Raw genomic sequence first — 20644 nt, forward strand, 5'->3', positions numbered from 1 at the left:
GGGAGCCTTATAAAGCTACAGGACTCAGCCACATTTGAACTGATTCTGCAAGTATTTCTTGAACATGTCCTCTGTACCTGGGCTGAGAAAAGGGAAGGTCCTGAGCTCCATGACTTTATGGTTTGGGGTAACATACCCATTACACATGAAACAAATCAAGGACAATGACACATAGAAAAGGTTAGGTTTCAGGTGGGTAGCCCAGATTGTGGTGGGCACTGTGGTCATGCAGATGATGTGGTTTAGTGAGGAATCTGGCATAGAGCCCTGACATAGTTGAGTTCTGTGGCTAATAAAGCCAGTGATTTGGGCAGGTCATACTCTCTCTGATGTCATTGTCCTCATTTGCTCAATGGGATAACACCTACCATCTGGTTCCCACCCTCCAGGCATGGTGGGGTGTATGGGAGTGCCACACATGACCAGGAAGGGGGTGCTATCTAGACCTGAGTTTTCAAAGCCATTGTAGGCAGAAGTGAGTAGGAGAAGGCTGGCCCAGTGAGGGAGGCTGGCCGGCCATATAATTTATCTTCCAAAAGGGTATGCTTCTGAGTATGAAAGGGGAAGCTATTAATATTAAAATTGGGACAAAAGATGGAGAGAAAGATTGTTCTGTGTAAATAGGACATACAGCACTCTACTGGGAAGAGGTCAAAGGCACAGCTAAGTCAAAATCCTGTGTGACTTGGGAGGCCAGCAGCAGGGGAATGGCTTTGCACTAGAGGTTGGTAGGCAGGGAGTAGACGGTTGGGGTTAGGTAGGGTCAAAACAGGAAGGAGTTTGGGGAGGGCACTGACTCAGAAGCAAGAATGCAAATAGTGACAGAGTACCAGGTTTGGAGCCTGGTGTGGGACAGGCCCGCAGCTCCAGACTGGACACCTACATCCCATGACATGGGGAATCTAAAATGAGAGCATGGCAGAAGACATGGAGTGTGGGGACCCAGCAACACATTTTTGTTCTCATTACTGACACCACAGGTTAGTGTTTATGTGGGCGTCCTCTGGCTGCCAGTGGAGGAACCCTGCTGTTAGAACCCCATGAGGCTGTTCCAGAACACTGCCCCAGTGAGGCTGCAGTCACTAGCTCGGGGTGAAGGGGATCAAAATGCCAGCCCTTGAGTGCTCCCCGGGGTCTCCAGCCCTGCTCCCACCCCAAACAATGGGCTCTGTTGAGCCAGCCTATTCCTGGGTAGCAGGAAGTCCTTGGGCCAACCCCCACACATGAAGAGGGCCTTGGAAGAGGTGCCCCTGTGACCTCTAGCCGGTGAGCTCAAAAGGGCCCATTCTTCCTGTCTGTGGGGTTGGGGTAGAAGGGAACGGCACTGTGGCTTTGACCCTAGGGAAGCATGACTGGCTCAGTGTTCTGGCCTTTGCCCTGCGGCTGTCTTGATTCCATCTGCTGACCTCATGGGATTGTCCTTCAAGTCTGTTTTGGCTGCTATGGAAGGCTGGGGAGACAGGGCCATTCCTTTCCTCATTGTAGCCCCTGTGGGTCATGTCTGGCACTGGTAGATGCCAAATCCTTCCTGCTGCCTCTCTCCACTCAGCGCCCCCTTTCCTCTGCCAGTCTTCCCCACAGCCTGTCACTGGGGTCCACAGGGATTTCACACCAAACACACTGGGCCTCCTTCCAGGAAAAGTGGTAAAACCCTCACTTCCTCACAGGCCCCAGGGATTGAGTCTGTGCTTTTCTATTCTCCTATGCAACTCCCTCCTCACATGTGCTGGGATTCCCCTTCACATGCTCACTAGGTTAACAGACACAGGCAGCTCCTGACGCCAGACATCATCATAGGCATCCAGGGACTGGTTCTCACCCTGAGGGAGTGATGGCATTTCCTTCTATGAAGATTCCTAAGTAGAGTGAGCCCTTCAGCCCTCTTGGCTGTCTTTAAATAGACCCAGAGGGCTTCCTCTTCAGATCTCTGTTACAAGGGTCCATAAACTTGGTGAAGTCATGCAGCTTGAAGAGCTCTGGTAGATCTTCGGAGCACTATCTTATTCCATACTGATTGTTGGCAGGTCTAGGCCTGTCTTTCTCATAGTATCCTCTTTATGCGCTTAGTTTGTTCCATGAGAAAAATTTCTGCATCTTTCCATCATTCATTGATTCCTAGGAATAGAGCCCAGCCAGTGTGCCCTCCCCTCAGGGAGGCAACCCCATGTTTTAAGGGTACTTGGGATTTGTTTGAATCAGGTATGGTGAGACATACAGACACAGAAATTACTGTCATGAAGGAAGAAGTTTATCCTCTCAGATCCCTAGAAACAGAAGGTGGCGATGCATACCGTGTTGCAGGGGTCACACAGGGGCTGGCTGGTTTGAATAATTTCAGCAGGCTCTGAGGCAGAGGGGCCATCCCAAGTCATCTAGTAGCTGACCCTGGGGTGATTAGGGCAGGGAATAGAGGCTGGAGTGGAGTGTAAGGGCCCAATAAAGGAGGAGGTTGGGGGGTGTGGACCATGGACTGGTTTGTTTGCTAGCCCTGGGAGGGACAGTCCCTCCAGTGTCAGTGAGGCACTAGGATTGCAAAGCACCAAATACAGAAATTAGAAAATGTGGTTATTATGTCATCTCTTTGCAAAACCCTATAGTGATTCTGGCCACTCTGCTGTGATACCTTCAACAGCATGTTTTCTCTGTCCTTGGGAATCTGGTTCAGACATCAAGGCCCTCTCCAGAAAGTCCCCCTTAGTTCACTTCTGATATCACCAAGTTCACTCCTCATCCCCTTCTCCCGTGGAACCTGTGCTGTGCTGTTCCCACAGTTCTGTGCCCTACTTTGGGGTAAGTTGTCTTCCTGTTTGTCTCCTCTCCAGGAGTCATGAGATCCTCAAGGGTCCACCTCATCTCGTATGCCTTGTGGTGCCTACTGCGGGCCTGGCACACTTGAAAGGTTCCATAAATGGGGGTAGAACACTGAATGGACATGGACTGTAGGCCACTTCTTCAATAGCAAGAGTGTCATTTGCATCTCAGTGGAACTTTGAACAGTGTCTGCTGTCTTGATGTCTCTCTTGAGAACACTGGGAGAGATTTCCATTCTCATTACTGACGCTACAGGTGAGCATTTTTGTGAGTGTCCCCTGACTGCCAATGGACTGTGCCTGGAGAGGTTCTTATTTCAGTGTTCATGAGCTCATAAGAGTCCTTCAGCCCTTGAGCTTTCATATAAAATATACATGGGCACTTAACCAAGGAGAGAAGATCCAGGGCATTAATCAGATTCTGTAATTGCTCCAAACTGGTAGTAAGGTTAAGAGCTGAAGAATGGATTGTTGCTACCGAAACTGTGGTCCATAGCTGCTGTCTAGAACCCTATCACCGCCTGTCCCTAGGTCTAACCTACGGAGTGCCTGCTTTCCCTTTGGGGGCCTTGCTCCGGGCCCTTTCTTCTCTCTTAGTTGGGCTGTCTTGGCTCTCCTGCAGGGCAATGTATCCAGGCTCCAAGACTAATTCTAATCATGGGGTGGGAGTGTGTTAAGTTGTTAGCTTCCTGGCTAACAGATTATTCCCTCCTGGCTAATCTGACTCTGATCTTGCATCCCTGGTGACTGAACTCTCATATTGTGCCAAAGGACCAGTTGAGGTAACTTTTCTAGTGCTGCAAGCTCTCTGGAGTGAGCTGCCTTGCCTATTCCCCCACCTCCCTCCTACTACCTTGCCCAAGGCTGCCCAAGCCTGCAGTAACCAGGTTGCTGCTGGGCAACTTTGCAGATGTCATCAGTTACAGCAATAGCAAGAGCAACACCCACCATGACATTGTTCTTATCAGAAATAGTACTATTAACAAAAACAATGGTAAAATGTGAACTGACAGCTTACTCTGTGCTGGTTGCTTTCGTAGATTCCTTTTCTCATTTGATTCTTACAACAAGCCTATGAGACAGATAGTTTTATCTTTTGCATCTCCATTTACAGAAGGAAACTGAGGCACAGAGAAGCTCAGTTACTCACCCAGAATCACACAGCTAATGTAAAGCAAGAGTTTCGACCTAGGCATGTCTTACCCACAAGCTCACACCTGGAACCCCCATACTGTGTTTCTGAGGGCCTAACTGCTCCCCCTGGTCTGGGAGTACTGTCCCAGTAGCCTACATTCCTCTGCCCTCTCCCCATGGCTCCCATAGCACTCTCTCCTTCCATATCCAAGCATTCATGAGACAGAATTGCCATTACCTGTTTGCAGAGTGTGAGCTCCATGAGGGCAGGGCCTGGGTCACTTGTCATTCTTCTCTGTAATCCTGGAGCCTGGTGCAGCACCTGACACAAAGATGATGTCCCAAATTGATGGGATTAGTGGACCACCACTTGGGTCTTCTCTGGTTCCATCGTGAGGTGCAGCCTTGGACTTGGCCCAGGCCTGATAGCCAGTGCTCAGCTGCTAGGCTGCTGTCCCACCGGCTTCACAGACCTCCTCGGCCTCATGCCCCAGATGAGGCTTGCAGGGAAGGGAGGTGATGATGACAGAGTTCAGAGCGAGTCACAGGCAGCCCCTCTGCCTGCTCGTGGTGCTAGACCTCGATGGGAAGTGACATCTCCTCCTGTGTCTTGACCTCTCCCTTTCCCCTTGCCTGCGGACTCAGCCCAGAAGCTGATCGGGAAGGACAGGCCTAGTTTTACTAGAACAACTGTGTCAGTGAAAGGGCATGGGCAGTCTCCCCTCCACCCCCTGCCCTGCCAGGATGCTGGCTGGTCCACACCAGTCAGGCCTGTTCTGACAAAGAGGGCTGCAGCCAGCAGGGCCATGCATTTGTTCACGGGGGCCTGTAAGGGGCCTCTCAGTTTGGGCCCAGGCTCTAAGGGCTTGGCTACCTTTTCAGTTTACCAGTTCTGAGGAACCTTTGTCCTGGGGGCCTTTTCTCTTTCTCCCCCTGAGGCCATAGGAGCTGGGGGCTCTAGTCCTCGCTGGACTGAATCCCACATTGTAAAGACAAGCTGGAATTCCAATTCCAAGACATTGATGCTCTTGTCCCAAGTGTAAGCTTTTGGAGTCATGGGAGCAAGGACTGGAAGCCTCATCACAATGAATTCCCACGTCTGAACAAGGTGCACTGCCTGGAGCCAGATTCAAACAGAGCTTTGTGAGCAGAAAAGTGGGGTGTTGGGGAAAGCTTACAGCCAGGCAGAGAAGTGTCAGAGAGGGTAGACTTTTATGGAGAAAGTTAGCCTGGGGGACTTCCTGAGCTGAAGCAGAAATGACTGGGAGTTTTGAAAGCATGAGTCTATCCGGATGTGCCTGAAGCTGTTTAAGGCGTCAAAGGGGACACCCACCGCAGAACCAGAATTGGTGTTTCCTTGAGCTCATCCTGGGGTCTGACTCTTATCCTTCAGAAAACCTGTCCAGCGTTTTTTAATCATCTTGGGTGCACACAGCTCCACCCCAGGCATACACTTGCACTCTTGCCGGAGAGACAAGATGTACGGGTGCAGATGCACACCAACAAATAGTGAACTCATAGTCTGCAATGAGGTGTAAATGTATGTGGGCCAGATTGCAGGAAGAGTACGAGAAGGGAGGGGTCCATGTGGCTGGGAGCTGGGGGAGGCTCACACAGAGGGTTCTGTGAGTGGGAGCGGGGGGTGGGGGTGGTGGTGAGCAAAGAGCTCCCAGATTGGATGGAATCATGCCACATGGTGCTGGTTCCACCAAGACCACCCTTCCAGCTCCAGTCTGAGCACAACCTTGTTACCATCACTGCACCTGGCAGAGTGCCACCACACCCTGGTGCCCCCTGCAGTGAAAACCTATGCTTTACTAGATGGTACAATGGACAGGGAGACAGGATGCCATTTCCCTCCTTCCCTCCTTCCTTATGTGCCAGGCACTGTTAACAGTGAACCTAACTAAGACACAAAACTGCTGCCCTCACAGAGCTTCCATTAATCTCTCTAACCAGTTCCAGGCTTTCGTTTTTCACCTGTAAAATGTGGCTATTTCTGTGTCCAAAGCTTTTCAAGTCAGTGGGACTTAAAATGGCAAGCTGGGTCGGTTGTAGCAGTGGAAAGAAAGCAGGGGACCTGTTCTTTCCTGGGAACACCCGCCATGGCCACCTCTGCAGGAGAACTTCAGAGCAGCCCCAGGCCCTGGTTGACCTGCTGCATCAGGCGGAGCCTCACACATATCTCTGCATCCTGGTGTCCCACACCAGGGCATACTTTGCCCATGGGCATAACAAGAAGGCTCACATTTGCTCGCATTTATGTGAGCTACCTCATGGGCGATTTCCAATCCATGGGCTCTAGTCCTTTGCTGGAGACTAAACACTGAAACAATTATTGTTTAATTTCAAGTGAAAGGAGCACTGAAGGAGACATGGTGTGACCTTTTCTGTGTATGTATCTATAGATAGAGATATATAGACACTGGAATTTATTTCCCCAGGGAGAGAAGCAGCACCGTGCTGCCAGCTGGGTTTGTGTTTGGAGCTGTGTTTGTGTACAGTGTTATGTGTAATTTATTTCCCCAGGGAAGATCAGCTAAGATGGCGCATCTGATTCCTAGTAGAGATTTCTTTTTCTCTTTTCTTAAATAAACCCAACCCACCCCCTATGCTGAAAGAAAAGTGTTCTTCTCCAGCCAGCTGCCTTATTTGACTGGTGTCTTTGAGCTTCACAGTGCTTCAGAGGGCTTGGGCTCTGGTCTGCAAATCTCCTGGGACCCCACATAACCCAGCCTCTTCCTGTTGTAGTCCTGGGTGGGGGTGGGTGGGAGGGGATGACAGAATGACCTAGGCCAAGGACACACATGCTGGGCTGGCCCTGCCTTTTACCATCTTTCTTCTGGGAGGCTCCAAGTGAGAGTTCTGTCTGCCCTCTGCAGGAGCTGGCTTTGACCTATTAGGAAGGGACCTCCTCATGCCCCTCCACCCCTGCTCCCCAAAGCCCCTTCCTGTCCTCCACCAGAGCCACCTTAGTGAGGCCATTCTCTAGACCCCCAAGTAGATAAATAGGAGTTCCAACTCTCTGCATTCTCTGTCCTCCTCCATGCCTGATGGCTGGGAGATTAGAAATATTTGGAAGGCATTATTTAATTAGTTAGCAAATGCAGTGCTTACTTTAATTTTGTAAATTCAGTAGGCACAAGTGCCCACCCACCTGTTCCGGTTGCCATAACAACTTTAAATTTCATTTGTGGTCTCTGCTGATGTTTCTCTTTGTTTGTGTGTATATGTGTGTTTTGTTTGTCTGGGATCGAGTGTGTGGTTTCTCTCCCATACTCCTCTTCCCCTGAGCCCCTTCTGTCCTGCCTCCTATTTCATTTCATTCCCTTGGATGCCTCTCTTCTGTCCTCCACTTCCTTTAGGGCCTCTCTCGTTCCCCTTCCTCAGATGTTCGGATTTAGGGTAGAATTCTCTTCTTCCATTGTTGGAGCCCAGGAGCCAACAGTTCACAAAGATTCTCTCACATGTTGTACGCATAGGGGAATCAATAGCTCTCTACATGGTGTGATCTCAGGGACACTGAGAAGGTTCTGCAAGTTCAGAAAACCAACCCAACCCAGTGTCATGGTGCCTGAAATTTTCCAGTTGCAGTTTTGTCACCCTGGTCCCTTCCCCTAAAGGAATGGTGAGTGCTTTTGAAGAGATAAGCTATCAGGAGGCTCTCATGAGGAGATAGAGACTGGCCTGATGGATGCTGCTGGTTTTGAGGATGAGCAGGAGACCACCCAGATCCCAGTGGGGAATTGAGTTGCAGGAAGAGAGCACAGCCAAAAGGGCATCTCTGAGGTTATGCTCTCCCCTATAGCATGTTTTTGTCCAAGGAATTCACAGACCTAGCTAGACTCAAGCAACGTGCAGAGTGTTGGTCACCCCAGGCTTCCTGGGCCTCCTGAGCAAGCTTGACCTGACACAGCAGTGATTCAGGAGGCTTCCCTGCTGAGGACAGGGAGACTTGATTGCTGTGGGGTCTGCAAAACGACCTAAAAAGAGAGAAATCCAGAAGTTGCTTTCTCCAGGGGCAGATGAGGTTGTCTACGAGGGAGATTGGAACTTGGGCTAAACATGTGGAGTCCTGACAGGAAGAGTCCAAGAAGGAGATTGAAACTGGAGTCACCTGGGAATGTTTTAGGTTCAGTTTCTCCCAAAGCAAACGGAGCCAAAAACTTGAATGCAAGTTATTTATTTAGGAGGAAATCTCAAGTAGCACTAACAGGGGAGTGGGGAAAGGAGGCAGGACAGGGAAGAGCTGGTAGGCAGATGACATCTGTGGGAAACTGAGACTCAGTCCCATTGGGGAGCTCTGGGGAATAGTATGGAACATGTTGGAGACTTATCCCACCTGAAGGGTGAGAAAATTGAGTACACATCTTCCAACACCTCCAACACTCCAGTACTGGCTGCTGCTGCTTCTGGGTGTATTGATTCCCCAGCAGTCTGGGCATGTCTGGGGGGAGGGCTGCAAGTACAGTGGGGTGCCATGGGCATGGTCTGGAGCAGCAGTGTTTAGGGTCTAGAGGCAGGGACTGCATCTGCTGTGGTTCACCCCTCGTACCACTCTGGTCCACTCATGCTTCAGTTTGCTATGTCCTCACTGCTTCTTCCAAATGGTAACGGATTACAATTTCTGGAAAAAAAATTAGAAGGTTAGTGAGACAAACTGGAATTTTTGCTGCTATAGTTGGTATGGAGGCTGACTTGATTTTCATCATATTGCACTTCTACCACCAATTCTTCCTTCTCCTCCTCAGCCAGCATTTCTGCTCCTCTTGGCTTGCCTGGTGGGATAGACCAAGCTGTTATCCCCGAGAAGATGAGACCCTGGGCACTAGGACTTTGTCAGGCCATTGGCTGCCACAATTGTCCATTCGTGATTATTAAGAGGCACCTCTGGTGAATTGCCTGAGTTGCAGACATATTGCTTTCTGCCCCCATATGTAGCAAAAGTCCTTACTTCTTATGATAACCAGGGTCAGTCTCCCCTGCCAGTTTGATAACTTCTTTCTGTGCTTGCTGGTATACTGGCATGAGGAAACCCAAATAAGCTGCAGTCTTTATTTTAGGGCTGGAGGAACCATTACTTTGTTCTCTGAAGTTGTCCCCCACCCTGGGTCCAGATGCATCAGATCCTAAAGTTGCAGGGTCAGGATACACATCTTACAGGATGGTGAGAAGGGCCACTTCTCCTGCCAGTCCTTGGTTTTCAGACCCATGTATTTTACTTCTGGGGCCACAACACCATAAATTAGCCATTGGTTCAAATAGTATGGTGCATCTTGACTTCACATCCAACGCCTGTGGTTGTTATTACCAACCTGGTGCTTAGCCAAAACTTCATGAGGCCTTTTCAATGCTCCATCAGACCAGCAGTTTCTGAGTGATGGGCATATGGTAGCACTGCTGGGTCCTATGCTCATGCGCCCATCAAGGCACTTCACGCTACAAAGTGAGACTTTGGCCCAAGGTGATATTATGCAGGATCCCTTAACAGTAAATTAGACACTATGGGAGTCCTTGTATAGTGACCAAGATACCGTGGGCCAAAAAGAGGAAAGCCATTCTTAATATATGTGTCAGTGCAATAAGAACAAAAAATATCTTTCTGGGTGAATGAATTTGAAATAAGTGACAAGCTATGATGAAGCTGTTTGGTTTCCTTGAGGGATGGCACCACGTTGAAGCTCAGGATCAGGCATGAGGGTCAAGGACAGAAGCTAACTGATCTCAGAATCCTGTCCATTTGGTTGTGCAATGTATCTTCTGTGGTGGCCATTGAGAAAAATCTGTACACTTTGTCCCCATCTTCCAATCTTGATATTTTCAGACCCCTGATCATAACTAGCTTTAAACCATTCACCACTGCCCAGGAATGTGTGAACACCATAGCTGCAGGCCCCTTCTCCCACCACATCAGGTTGGTGATCAGTTGAGAGTAGTTGAGGCCTTCTCCACTGGCAGGACTTCCCTTTACTGCTGACTTTCAGGGCCCCCTCTTTTCCAGGCTGTTGGGAGACAGTCCATTTTGGCTCACACCAGTATATGGAGATAGTTTATCTGTGAACCAGACGCAGGGTTTTCCTTTTCTGTCAGCTGATAATGGGAACTACTTAGAACTGTGAGCTGAAGGAAACACATTGGTGCAACAGAAGTGGGTGACATAAGATCTGGGTCAGCTGTTTTTGCCCCTGGACCTGTGTGGGCCTGCTCCCTGATGTGTCATTTCCATTATGACTTGGTAGGTCTGAAAACACCCAGATCATGATGGACAGCTCTGATATCATGGTTCCTTGATGTCTCATGGTCAGGTCAGATGCTCAGTCCCTGCTAGAGCCCAATAGTAAGTTTGAAGCTGCTTTTTTAATGTTGAGAAGATTTTTGCTGCAGATAGCACATCCTGGCTCTAGAATCCTAGAGTTTTGTTCTGTGACTCTCCTGCTTAATCTTGCCAGAAACTCCAAATTACATTGTTATCTACCCTCGATATTGCTAACATCATGGAATCTTCCAGGTCATATGGTGCCAAGTAAGGGCCTCTCTCTCTCTTTTTTAATGTTTATTTATTTTGGGGAGATAGAGAGACAGAGTGGGGGAGGGGCAGAGAGAGAGGGAGACACAAAATCTGAAGCAGGCTCCAGGCTCTGAGCTGTCAGCACAGAGCCTGAAGTGGGACTTGAGCCCACAAAGTGCAGGATCATGGCCTGGGCCAAAGTCAGACACTCAACCAACTGAGCCATCCAGGTGCCCCAGTAAGGGCCTCTCTCTTAAAGGTAGATGCTCAAGGTCCAATGAATTCTCCTTTACTTTGGAAGAAATATCCTAATATATCCCAGACCACTGGATCTTTACAAAGTTATTGATGTGGCAGGCCTCTGGGTCTTTGCAGGACTTACCGCCACCTCTGGTGCACATGTCTTAGCCGGGCTTCTGACTACTTGCCACTTCCTGTTCACCAGACCTGTTATGATTATGTACCCGTATAATGGGTCAGTCTGATGCTCTGTGGCATGGTCAGAAAATCAAGGTTCCTTTAACTATACAGTGACAGAGAACAGAAAAGTTAAATAGATCTGGGCAAGACCATTAAAATGTAAGCTATGCATTCCAGGGGAGTGCAAATTTGTCCTGATCCTCCTTGAAGGGGATTGAAAAGAATGTATTCACCAGTTTGAGAACCACATACTAAGTGTCAGAGGCCATGTGGATCTGTTCTACTAAAAATACCTGGCAAAAAGAATTACAACTGAGGCTACCACTTGGTTACATTTATAGTAGTCCATTTTCCTGTTCCATGATCAATCTGATTTTGCTGATGAATTAAATGGGAGATATGATGGGACCACTGTCTTGTATCATTTAAGTCTTTGGAGGTGACACTAGTCTCTAGCATTCCATCTAAGATGCAGTATTGCTTCAGTTTTACTCTCTTGGTCCAGTGTATATGTATGTGTGTGTCTCTGTGTATGTGTGAATGTGTGATATATTTGAGTATGTGTGTGGGTATGTGTCAGGAGAAGAATTTCAGTTAGGCTTTCCTACTGTAATGACTCTACTACATAGGTTAGGGAGGCAGTGTGAGAGTTTTGCCAATAGGGAGGTGTAATAACCTGGATCATATGCTCAGAGACCTGGAAAATGATCATAGAGTAAAGCTGAAAACCTCTGGACCCACTGTGAAATGGACATCATCCAGGAGTCCATTTACTACGTGGCATCTGTATGCTTCCACTCTGTGTCCCTTGGTATCAGTATCAATACACTAAGACATGTATCCAAAAGCCTTTGAATTTTCTGGGAATTCTCTCTTACCCAGCATACAGTTTTCTATTAAGTGCCCCAAAGTTATTTTAGGAGAGGAATGGAAATATTGCTACTGTGTATATTTTTCATGACATTTTCATGATCTTTTGGGGATCTGTCCTCTTTTTCCACTGATGGTCTCTGGGTTCAAGAACTAGCTCAGGTCTGAAGACTGGATAGGGGATTATAATTTTTCATTGTGGTGGCTGACATCAACATTCTGTTCACTCCTCTTGATAATTTTTGGTTATATAAGTCAAGCAATAACTTTGTTGGTAGAGAGCATCTATCTCACCTCTGGAAACATCATGGATTATTAGTCATTGCAACAGATCCCAACAGGTCAAGGCTTCCCTCTGGTTGTCATTCCAACCTTGCTTCCTATCATGTAATTGCATTCACTTTGCTTTTGACTTAGTCCTGGTTATTACAAAATCTTAGCTGTGTTGACATTTGGGATCCATGGCAGCTTCCCCCACTGTTTTCCCTGGCCTCTGGCAATAGCTACCACTGAACTTCTGATCAAAGTGCCCCAATATTTTATTGCTTTAGTGAAGGGAATGTCCTCTGGGATCTTCTGGGGAACATAGTCAGTTAGTGTGTTCTCTGGTCTAACATAGTGAATTCATTCCAACAAGGGTACCTCTCTGGGCCTTTTGTTCTCTTTTTCAATACTCTGCCAAGGCAGTTCTGGCATTTCCACTACATATACTCTTATTGTTTCCAAGCTTCAAGGAGCCATGCCAACAGTGTGTTAGAACTGGCTTTGGATGTCCTTGCCAGGGTACTAAATCCTGAGTCATGGGAAAGTGCTCTCCTATCAATAAACTGTCCACACCCAGCCTTGTATTCCACCCAGCCACTGTGGCACTCTCAAGTTCCATTCCGAGGCATATTCTTCACGTTCCTGTTGGGCTTGCAGCCAACAGGCTGAATTACTTTTTTGCTGAATAATCTATTTTATTCTTTAAGAAGTGACATGATTCCCTAGTCAAGTCATGCTGGGGGTTGGTTTTAGATATTTGTGTAGAAACAATGATGGAAGGTGCAGATTCCCTTTGAAGAGGATAAGTATCATTTTGCAAGCCATTAGCAATGGTGAGGCTTTTGCATAGATCTAGACAAATGAAAGCCTGTCTCCTTTGTGGGGCCAAGGGGTATTTCTGCTGGCCCAGAGATTCAGGGAATGTGGGATTTCAAGGTTATGAACCCAAATGTCCTCATGGTGGGTCTTTGAGTCCCATTCATTTACTGGGTTTCTGCTGTTAGCATTGAAGGCATGCTGGGACTGTGAATCCAATCGTCTTTGTAAGTCTGCCACTCTTACAATCAGGTTTTAAGCTTGATTTTCAGCTCAGTCCGTCTCTCAGTCACTGGAGATGAGACCTCTTTAACATGGCCCTGGAAGCCTTCTGGCTTTTAGGTTGATTGTTACTTGAGCTGAGACTGTTATATTTTTCCTTCAGAGCTTTGGTGGCAGTTAACAACAGTTAACCAACTCCACAATTGCCATAATTATCCTCACCTCCCTAGTTTTTAAGTCTAGACCAGTACTTCTTAGACCATCTATTGGTGAGGAATCGTTAAAAAATATTTTGTGGGGGTGCCTGGGTGTCTCAGTCAGTTGAGTGTCTGACTCTTGATTTTGGCTCAGGTCATGATTCCAGGGTTGTGGGATTGAGCCCCATGTCCAGGGCTCTGTGCCAAGCATGGAGCCTGCTTAAGATCCTCTCTCTCTCTCTCTCTCTCTCTGCGCCTCTCCCCAACTCTCTAAAAATAAATGAAAATATTCTGTGGACTGATGAATTACTAGAAAAATTAAATAAGAAAGACATTCATGATACAATAATAATTTTTAAAATTATTAAGTTCAACAAGACATAAAATATCTTTGCCAGTTTACTATAAAAGTTTCCATATGCTTCTTCTCAATTTCTGTACTTGTCAGAGGCTGGTATCAAACAGTTCATGAACTAACATTGGCCTATGGATTGTATGTTGAGTAGCACTGTGCTAGACCTTTTGTATAAGTCAGTGCCTTCCCTTTCATCTGCATTCCACCTCAGTTCATCTCAACACAGAGTTTTAGCAATTGTGATGCTAAAGCATACCAGTGTTGTCACCTTTCCACTTATTATCAGCAATGGGGTCCTCATTATCATTTGGTTGGTATGTTATCGTATTCCAGAACCTCATGCTGAAGGTCTTTTTTCTACCTCCATTCCAGCATTAAATATCTTCAGTTGGGTTCCCTTAGAAGCATTACCTGAGCCAAAGGTATGAATGCATATAGTTTATTTGGGAGTTGATCTTCGGAAGCCCTGGTAGGGGAGTGGAGATGTGGTACAGGGAAGGGAAGAAAGCTGGAAAGGGTGCGTTATTGTGCAAGTTACTATTGTGGGAACATGGGCTCAATTCCACTTGGAAACTTAGAAACAGATTAGGGCATTCCTCAGAGTTATCTTTTCCAAGAATTATTGGCTGATGGCTTCTCATGGGCACATTGGCTCAGCATTTTTGGACTGCCTTGGGGATTTGCAGACTGAAAAAAAGCTCTCACAGAGAGGTATATGTGCTTGCTGCAGGATGCCACCAAAATAGGAATCTGGGCAGGCCACTGACAGCATCTGTTTACAGAGAGGTGCCTGAAGGTCTGTTCATGCAGAGGCATGAGGTCATCCCCAGACATATGCCAGGGTGGGGTGGAGACTAGAGATGGAGCCAGCTCATAATGGTCATTCAGAAGCTGCAAGAAGAATGTAGAAAAGAGCAGGGTGTGGTAAAAAAAAAAAACAACGTGGTACGATTCAGGTCTGTCAGTGACCAAGGATTTTTGCAACAAGGGTCAGGGGCCTCATTACTCATGAGGTGTTTATGGGCGAGTAGTCATGTGGTTTGTTACAGACTCAGACTGGGCCGGACTATTTACCTGCCAACGAGTGAGACGGGGCAGAGACTTACAGAACTTTTGTTAGTTAACTTAATCTAGTGATGTTTCAAGTCTTTTTCTAAAAATCCTACAGAAGTGCCTCTGAGGTCTGGCATCAGCCAAGGTCAGGCTGTGAGGCTTCCACTCCTGATTCAAGCACTGTAGCTTTGTGTTTACTGTTTTCTGAATCAAACAGTATTTCTGCTTCTAAAAGAGTGGTTGAAAACCACTGCTTTAATCTATCTGTGGAGTTTGATTTATCTACTTTTGGATGAATCCATTTGTCAAGTCAGAAGGTCAGGTCATAGGGCAACTGGTGCCCTGTTCCCTGGCACTCAGGGAATGTCATTGGGTCTTCTTGAGAGTCACAGTGCCATTTTAAACTTTGTTTCCTCCACTCTCTTTCTAAATAAACCCATGGCAGGCAGGGATGTTCAGCACTGTCATCCTGTATCTCTGGAATCACATTCGTTTACATCAGAACACAACCCCAGTGGGAGTCCTAGGGGAAGGTGTCAATACATTTCTAAGTCAGAGGGATTTCAGGGGACTCCTTTATTTGCTTCCACCCCAAACTCTAGCCTCTGTTCTTCTCTCCTTTCACAAGGAGAGGACCTGGCAGACTCAAGCTTCTTTCTCACGGCCTCTGCTTTCCTAGCACCTTGGACAGGGACACCCGAGGCCCTTTCCAAGACTATTTCTCTCAGGGGGACAATTTACTCTTGGCTCTGTGCATGTCAGCAGAGCTCTTAAATTTCGAGGACAGTTGGATGAAATTGGATGTAGCCAATTTGCATGTTCAAATCGATTTTGTACACATGGGCGTATGCACTCACATCTCTAGGGACAAAGGGGGGGAAATGATGTTTGACAGCTCATGGGCAATGAGATGACAGTTTGCTCTGCTTGCCTTTGAGCATGGGCCTATGTAATCTTGTGCCTCAGTTTTCTTTTATGGAAATGAGAGGTGAACTGGATGATCTCTGAGGTCTTGTTTGACTTTAGTGTTCCGTGATTTTATATTTGTGGGGAAACAGGGTGGTGAGAAAACCAGTGGTCCACATTGCACTGTGTAGTTGAAGGGCAGCACAAATGGGGAGAATAAAACTGCTTTGCACAGTCTTGGCCTGCCCAAGGGCAGATTCAGTGTTTGGATATCATCATGATGAGAAAGTTGGGAGGTGTAGGGGGCAAGCGGGCATCCTTGTTCCCAGGATAACCTCCTGCAGTCTCGGTGTCACTGGGGTTGCTGTGGGTAATACAGCAGGTCATCACACCCCTCTGGCCTCAGTTGGTGTACAGTGAGGCTATACACCTCCCAGGGTGGTTCAGGAGAATAACCAGGAGGCTCCTGGGGTATCACAGACACTCATCAATTTGACGTTCCTGCCTGACCCTGGATCTGGAGTGGTAAATTTGGGCAAAAGCCCGCCACAACTAGATTCTTCTCACCGCCTCATCTTTATCTCTTACTGCTCCCACAGCTCAAGGACTTTTTCTGCAATTGTCCCTCCCCCTCCCTCTCCTACATCATTAATTTTTACCTCTCTACACTCTACCAGTGTTCCCATCAGAATACAAACATGTTATAATAATATCTTCAATCTTAAAAAAAAAAAACCCTCCCGTGACCCACACATACCTCTTCAGCTACTCTTCAATTTCTCTGCCTGCTTTGACAGTGAAACTCTCTGGTAACTTGCTGCTTCCACTTCCTAGCCTCTGATTCTCCTGTGAGGCCATTCAGATCAAATCTTTGCTTCTACCACCTCTCTGAAATAGCTCCTGCCAATGTGGCCTACTGCTAAATTCAGTGGTCAATGCAGAGTCCTCATGTTGGCCTGTTAGCAGCATTCCTTACAGTTAAATCACAGTGTTTCTTGAAACACTTTCCTCCCATGGCTCACACTTACTGTTTGTTAATGGTCCTTTTTGCTGGTTTTCCCTCTCCTTCCTGACCTCTTGCTCCTGCCTTCTAATGCCCAGTGCTCAGTTCTCACACCTGTACTCTATGTTGCTCCTCAGATTTATATCCCAGATCTTGCTCTGACCTCTCTGCCCTGATCACAGACACATCTAGCCAGCTTGCTCAATATTGCCACTTGGTTGTGTAATAGACACCTCAAACTTAACACATCCTAACCTGAACACATCTTAGAAACTGGCCTTTCAGACTTCCCCATTTTAGTAATGGGCAAATTAATTTTTCCAAATGTTCAGACAAAACACCTTAGAATCATCTCTGACTTCCCTCTTCCTCTCACTCTCTATATCCAGCATATCACTGGAATGGGCAGCCCTATCGCTGAAATAATCCTGCCTCCAACCCCTGTTCCCCACCTCCACCACAACCTTCCTGCAGCAATGTCACCATGATCTCTTACCTAACTAGTGCAGTAGTTCACCCTCCTGTCTCCCTGCTTCTGCCCTTCCTCCTTACAATTGAGAATGATAGTTGTGGTTCTGAACGATAATTTTAAAACATGTCAGATTATGTCATAAATCAGTGCAAAACAATCCAGTACATCCCCATCTCTCTCAGAATAAACTCTACATGATCTAGTCCTTCCCTACCACTCTGACCTCACCTTTGCCCTTTGCTCACTGTCCCAGCCACATTACACTCTGATGTGCCAAGCAGAGTCCCACCCAGAGCCTTTGTACCTGCTGTTCCCTCCTCTTGGAATGCTTTTCTCCCCAGACACTCATGATACTCATCCCCTTACTTCTTTCAGGTCTCTACACAAATGGCACCTCCGCAGAGAGGCTTCCACACATCCTATCTAAATACACCTTTGTCATTCTCCCCCAATTTTTTTTATTTTAAAAATTTAACAGCTTTATTGAGGTATAATTGGCACACAATAAATCATGCATATTTAAATTGCACCATTTTGGTAAGTTTTGACATATGTAATCATCAGTGAAACCATCAGCACAATCAAGATGACTTATCCTTCCATTACTCCCAAATGTCTACTTGTGCTGCTTTGTAATTTCTTCCTGCTTCTCCCCCGCATTCAAGCAATTACTGATCTGGCTTCTGTCACTATAGATTAGTTCGCATTCTAGAATTTAATATAAATGGAATACTATAGTACACATTCTTTTTTTGTCTGGCATCTCTCACTCAGCATAATTATTTTGAGATTCATCCATGTTATAGTGAGTATCAATCGTTTATTCCTTTTTATTATTGAGTAGTATTCCATTGTGTATTGATCCATTCACCAATTGCTGCATAGGGTGTTTCTAGTTTGCAGCGACTACACATAAAAGTATTGTGAACATTCATGTACAAGTCTTTGGGTGAACATATGCTTTCCTTTCTCTTGGGTAAATGCCCTGGAGAGTAATGACTGGGTTGTAAGGTAGATGTATGTTTAATTTTCAAGCAACTGTTAAACTGCTTTCTGAATTGCTGTACCATTGTACAAATCAACCAGGAGTGTATGTGAGTGTTGGTTCTCCCTATCCTTGCCACAACTTTTAGCAATTCTAAAAGGTATGCAGTATTTCATTGTGGTTGTGATTTAGAGCTCCCTAATTACTAATTATTTGTAGCATTTTTTTCATGTACTTATTTGCCACCCATATATTATATTTGGTGAAGTGTCTCTTCAAAACTTTTGTCCATTGTATTAGTATTCTGGTGCTGCATAACAAAAAGTACATACTTATTATCTCATGAATTCTGTGGGTAAGGAGTCTGGGCACAGTTTAGCTGAGTCCTCTGTTGAGGATCTCCCCAGGCTGCAAACATGGTGTCTTTCTGGCTGATTTCTCATCTGGTGGCCTGATTACAGGAGAATCTACAATCCGGCTTATCAGGTTGTTGGCAGGACTCATTTCCTTGCAGCTGTATGACTGGGGCCCCAGGTTATTACTAGCTGTCTCATCTGGAGTCTACTCTTACCTCTAGAGGCTCCCTGCAGGTCCTTGCCATGTGGCTCTCTCTGAGGCAGTTCAAAACATGGCTTTTTGCTTCTTCAAGAAGCCAGTAGGTGAATTTGTCTCTCTTCTGTCTGCCAAAATGGAGTTTTATGTAACATAAGGTAATCAGGGGAGTGACATCTCATCACCTTTGCCATAATCTATTGGTTAAAAACAAGTCATAGGTTCTACTTGTACTCAGGGGAGGCATTTATACAAGGATATGACTTATTAGGGATCACCCTGGGGTGTGCTCAAGATTCATTATTTTATTTGGTTGTCTATCTTTTATTATTGAATTTGAGAGTTCTTTATATTTTCTGGATGTATTTTTTTTTTTTAAGGTCTCACATATTTATTACTGAACTAACCTACTGGTGCAGAAGCATAGTAACAGAGAAAAATCATTTCCCCAATGAAACATGTCTACTGTTCAGGTAGTAATGATGTTTACAGAGTGATAGGATATGAGCATGTGACCTTCATGCAGCATAAATATGTGTGTCATCTCATGTGTAATCCCTTACAGACCCTGCTTGGTTATTTTCCAATGCCTCCTCTTGGAGTTGTACCTGATTTTATTACCAGTTTTCATCTGAATCCACTGGGAAATGTGACGATTCTGCTTTTGTCTCTTGGCCAGGAATCCCTTGATTCTAAAAGTCTCATGAGAAAACATGATGAGGAACAGTCAATCGCACACACCATAATGGCAGAGAAAAAGAGAGATCTGGAGGTATGTTTTTAAATTAAATATAGGGATGCCTGGGTGGCTCAGTCAGTTAAGCATCCAACTCTTGATCCCTGCTCAGGTCTTGATCTCAGGGTTGTGAGTTGAAGCCCCATGTTGGGCCCCACACTGGGCCCCATGTTGGGTGTGAACACTACTTAAAAAAATAAAGTAATCTAAAAATATAATTTTCTCCCAGTTTGTGACATGTCATTTTGTTCTCTTAAAAATGTCTCTCAAAGATCAGAAATGTTGAATGTTGATGAAGTCCTATTTTTCAGTTTGTTCCTTTATGGGTCATGCTTTGGTGTTGGAGCAAAGAGATCTTTCCCTAATGAAGTCACAATGGGTTTCTTCTATATTTTCTTTAAGGAATTTTTTAGTTTTATATTTAGGCACGTGATCCATTTTGAATTAATTTTTGTAAATTGTGTCAAAGTATGAATTGGAGTTTATTTCTTGCACATGGATATACAGTTGTTGGGATATTGGTCTTTGGTTGTTTTGTAATATTATAGTCTGGTTTTGGGATCAGGATAACGCTGATCTCAGATAATGAATTGAGAAGTATTCCTCACCTTCAGTTTTATGGGAAAGTTTGTATAGAATTAATATTATTTCTTCCTTAAAATTTTGGTAGAACTTGTCATTGAAACCATCTGAGCCTGGAAATTTCTTTGTAGGAAGAAATTTGTTTTATAGATATAAGGTTATTCAAGTCATCAAATTCTTGAATGAACATTGGTAGTTTGTGATTTTCAAGAAATGTGTCCATTTCATTTAAGTTGTTGTCTAGTTTATAGGCATAAAATTTTTTTAAATAATATTCCATTATTATCCTTTAAATATCTGTAGAATCTGCAGTGATGTTGCCTCTGTTATTCCTAATACTGGTATTTTTTTTCTTCTTTTTTCCTGAAAACACTAGAAACTCATCAATTTTATTTATGTTTGCAAGAAACAGGTTTTTTTTCATTGATTTTTCTATATTGCTTTCCTGTTTTCTATTTCATTGATTTTTGCTCTGATCTTTATTTCCTTTCTTCTACTTATTTTGAGTTTAGTTTGGTCTCCTTTTTTTAGTTTCTTAATATGTGAACTGAGGTTTTGAGACCTTTCTTCTTTTCAAAACAGGGGTTTGGTGCTAAATTTCCCCAAAGTAGTGTTTTAGTACCATCTTGCAAGTTTGTTCTGTTTTTGTCATTTTCATTCAGTTCAAAATACTTTCTATTTTTCATTTTGATTTATACTTTGACTTATGGGTTGCTTAGAAGTATGTTAGTAAGTATTGAGAAACTTCCCAGAGAACTT

The 20644-nt window shown here is 45.4% G+C and overlaps 1 protein-coding gene across 1 annotated transcript; it reads right to left on the reverse strand.

Annotated features, from left to right (window-relative positions):
* Positions 1-19126: 19126 nt before the first annotated feature.
* LOC109498816 (60S ribosomal protein L39-like) lies at positions 19127-19361 on the reverse strand. Its single transcript, XM_019828472.3, has one exon. The coding sequence runs from the start codon at positions 19280-19282 to the stop codon at positions 19127-19129; it is 156 nt and encodes a 51-aa protein (XP_019684031.1). The 5' UTR covers positions 19283-19361.
* Positions 19362-20644: the final 1283 nt, after the last annotated feature.

This window comes from Felis catus, chromosome B1, assembly GCF_018350175.1.
Source record: "Felis catus isolate Fca126 chromosome B1, F.catus_Fca126_mat1.0, whole genome shotgun sequence".
Taxonomy (NCBI): domain Eukaryota; kingdom Metazoa; phylum Chordata; class Mammalia; order Carnivora; family Felidae; genus Felis; species Felis catus.

What these genes read in the sequence shown, in the direction of transcription:
- LOC109498816 (XM_019828472.3), bottom strand. Translation starts at nt 19,282, where the DNA reads ATGTTTTCTCATGAGACTTTTAGAATCAAGGGATTCCTGGCCAAGAGA.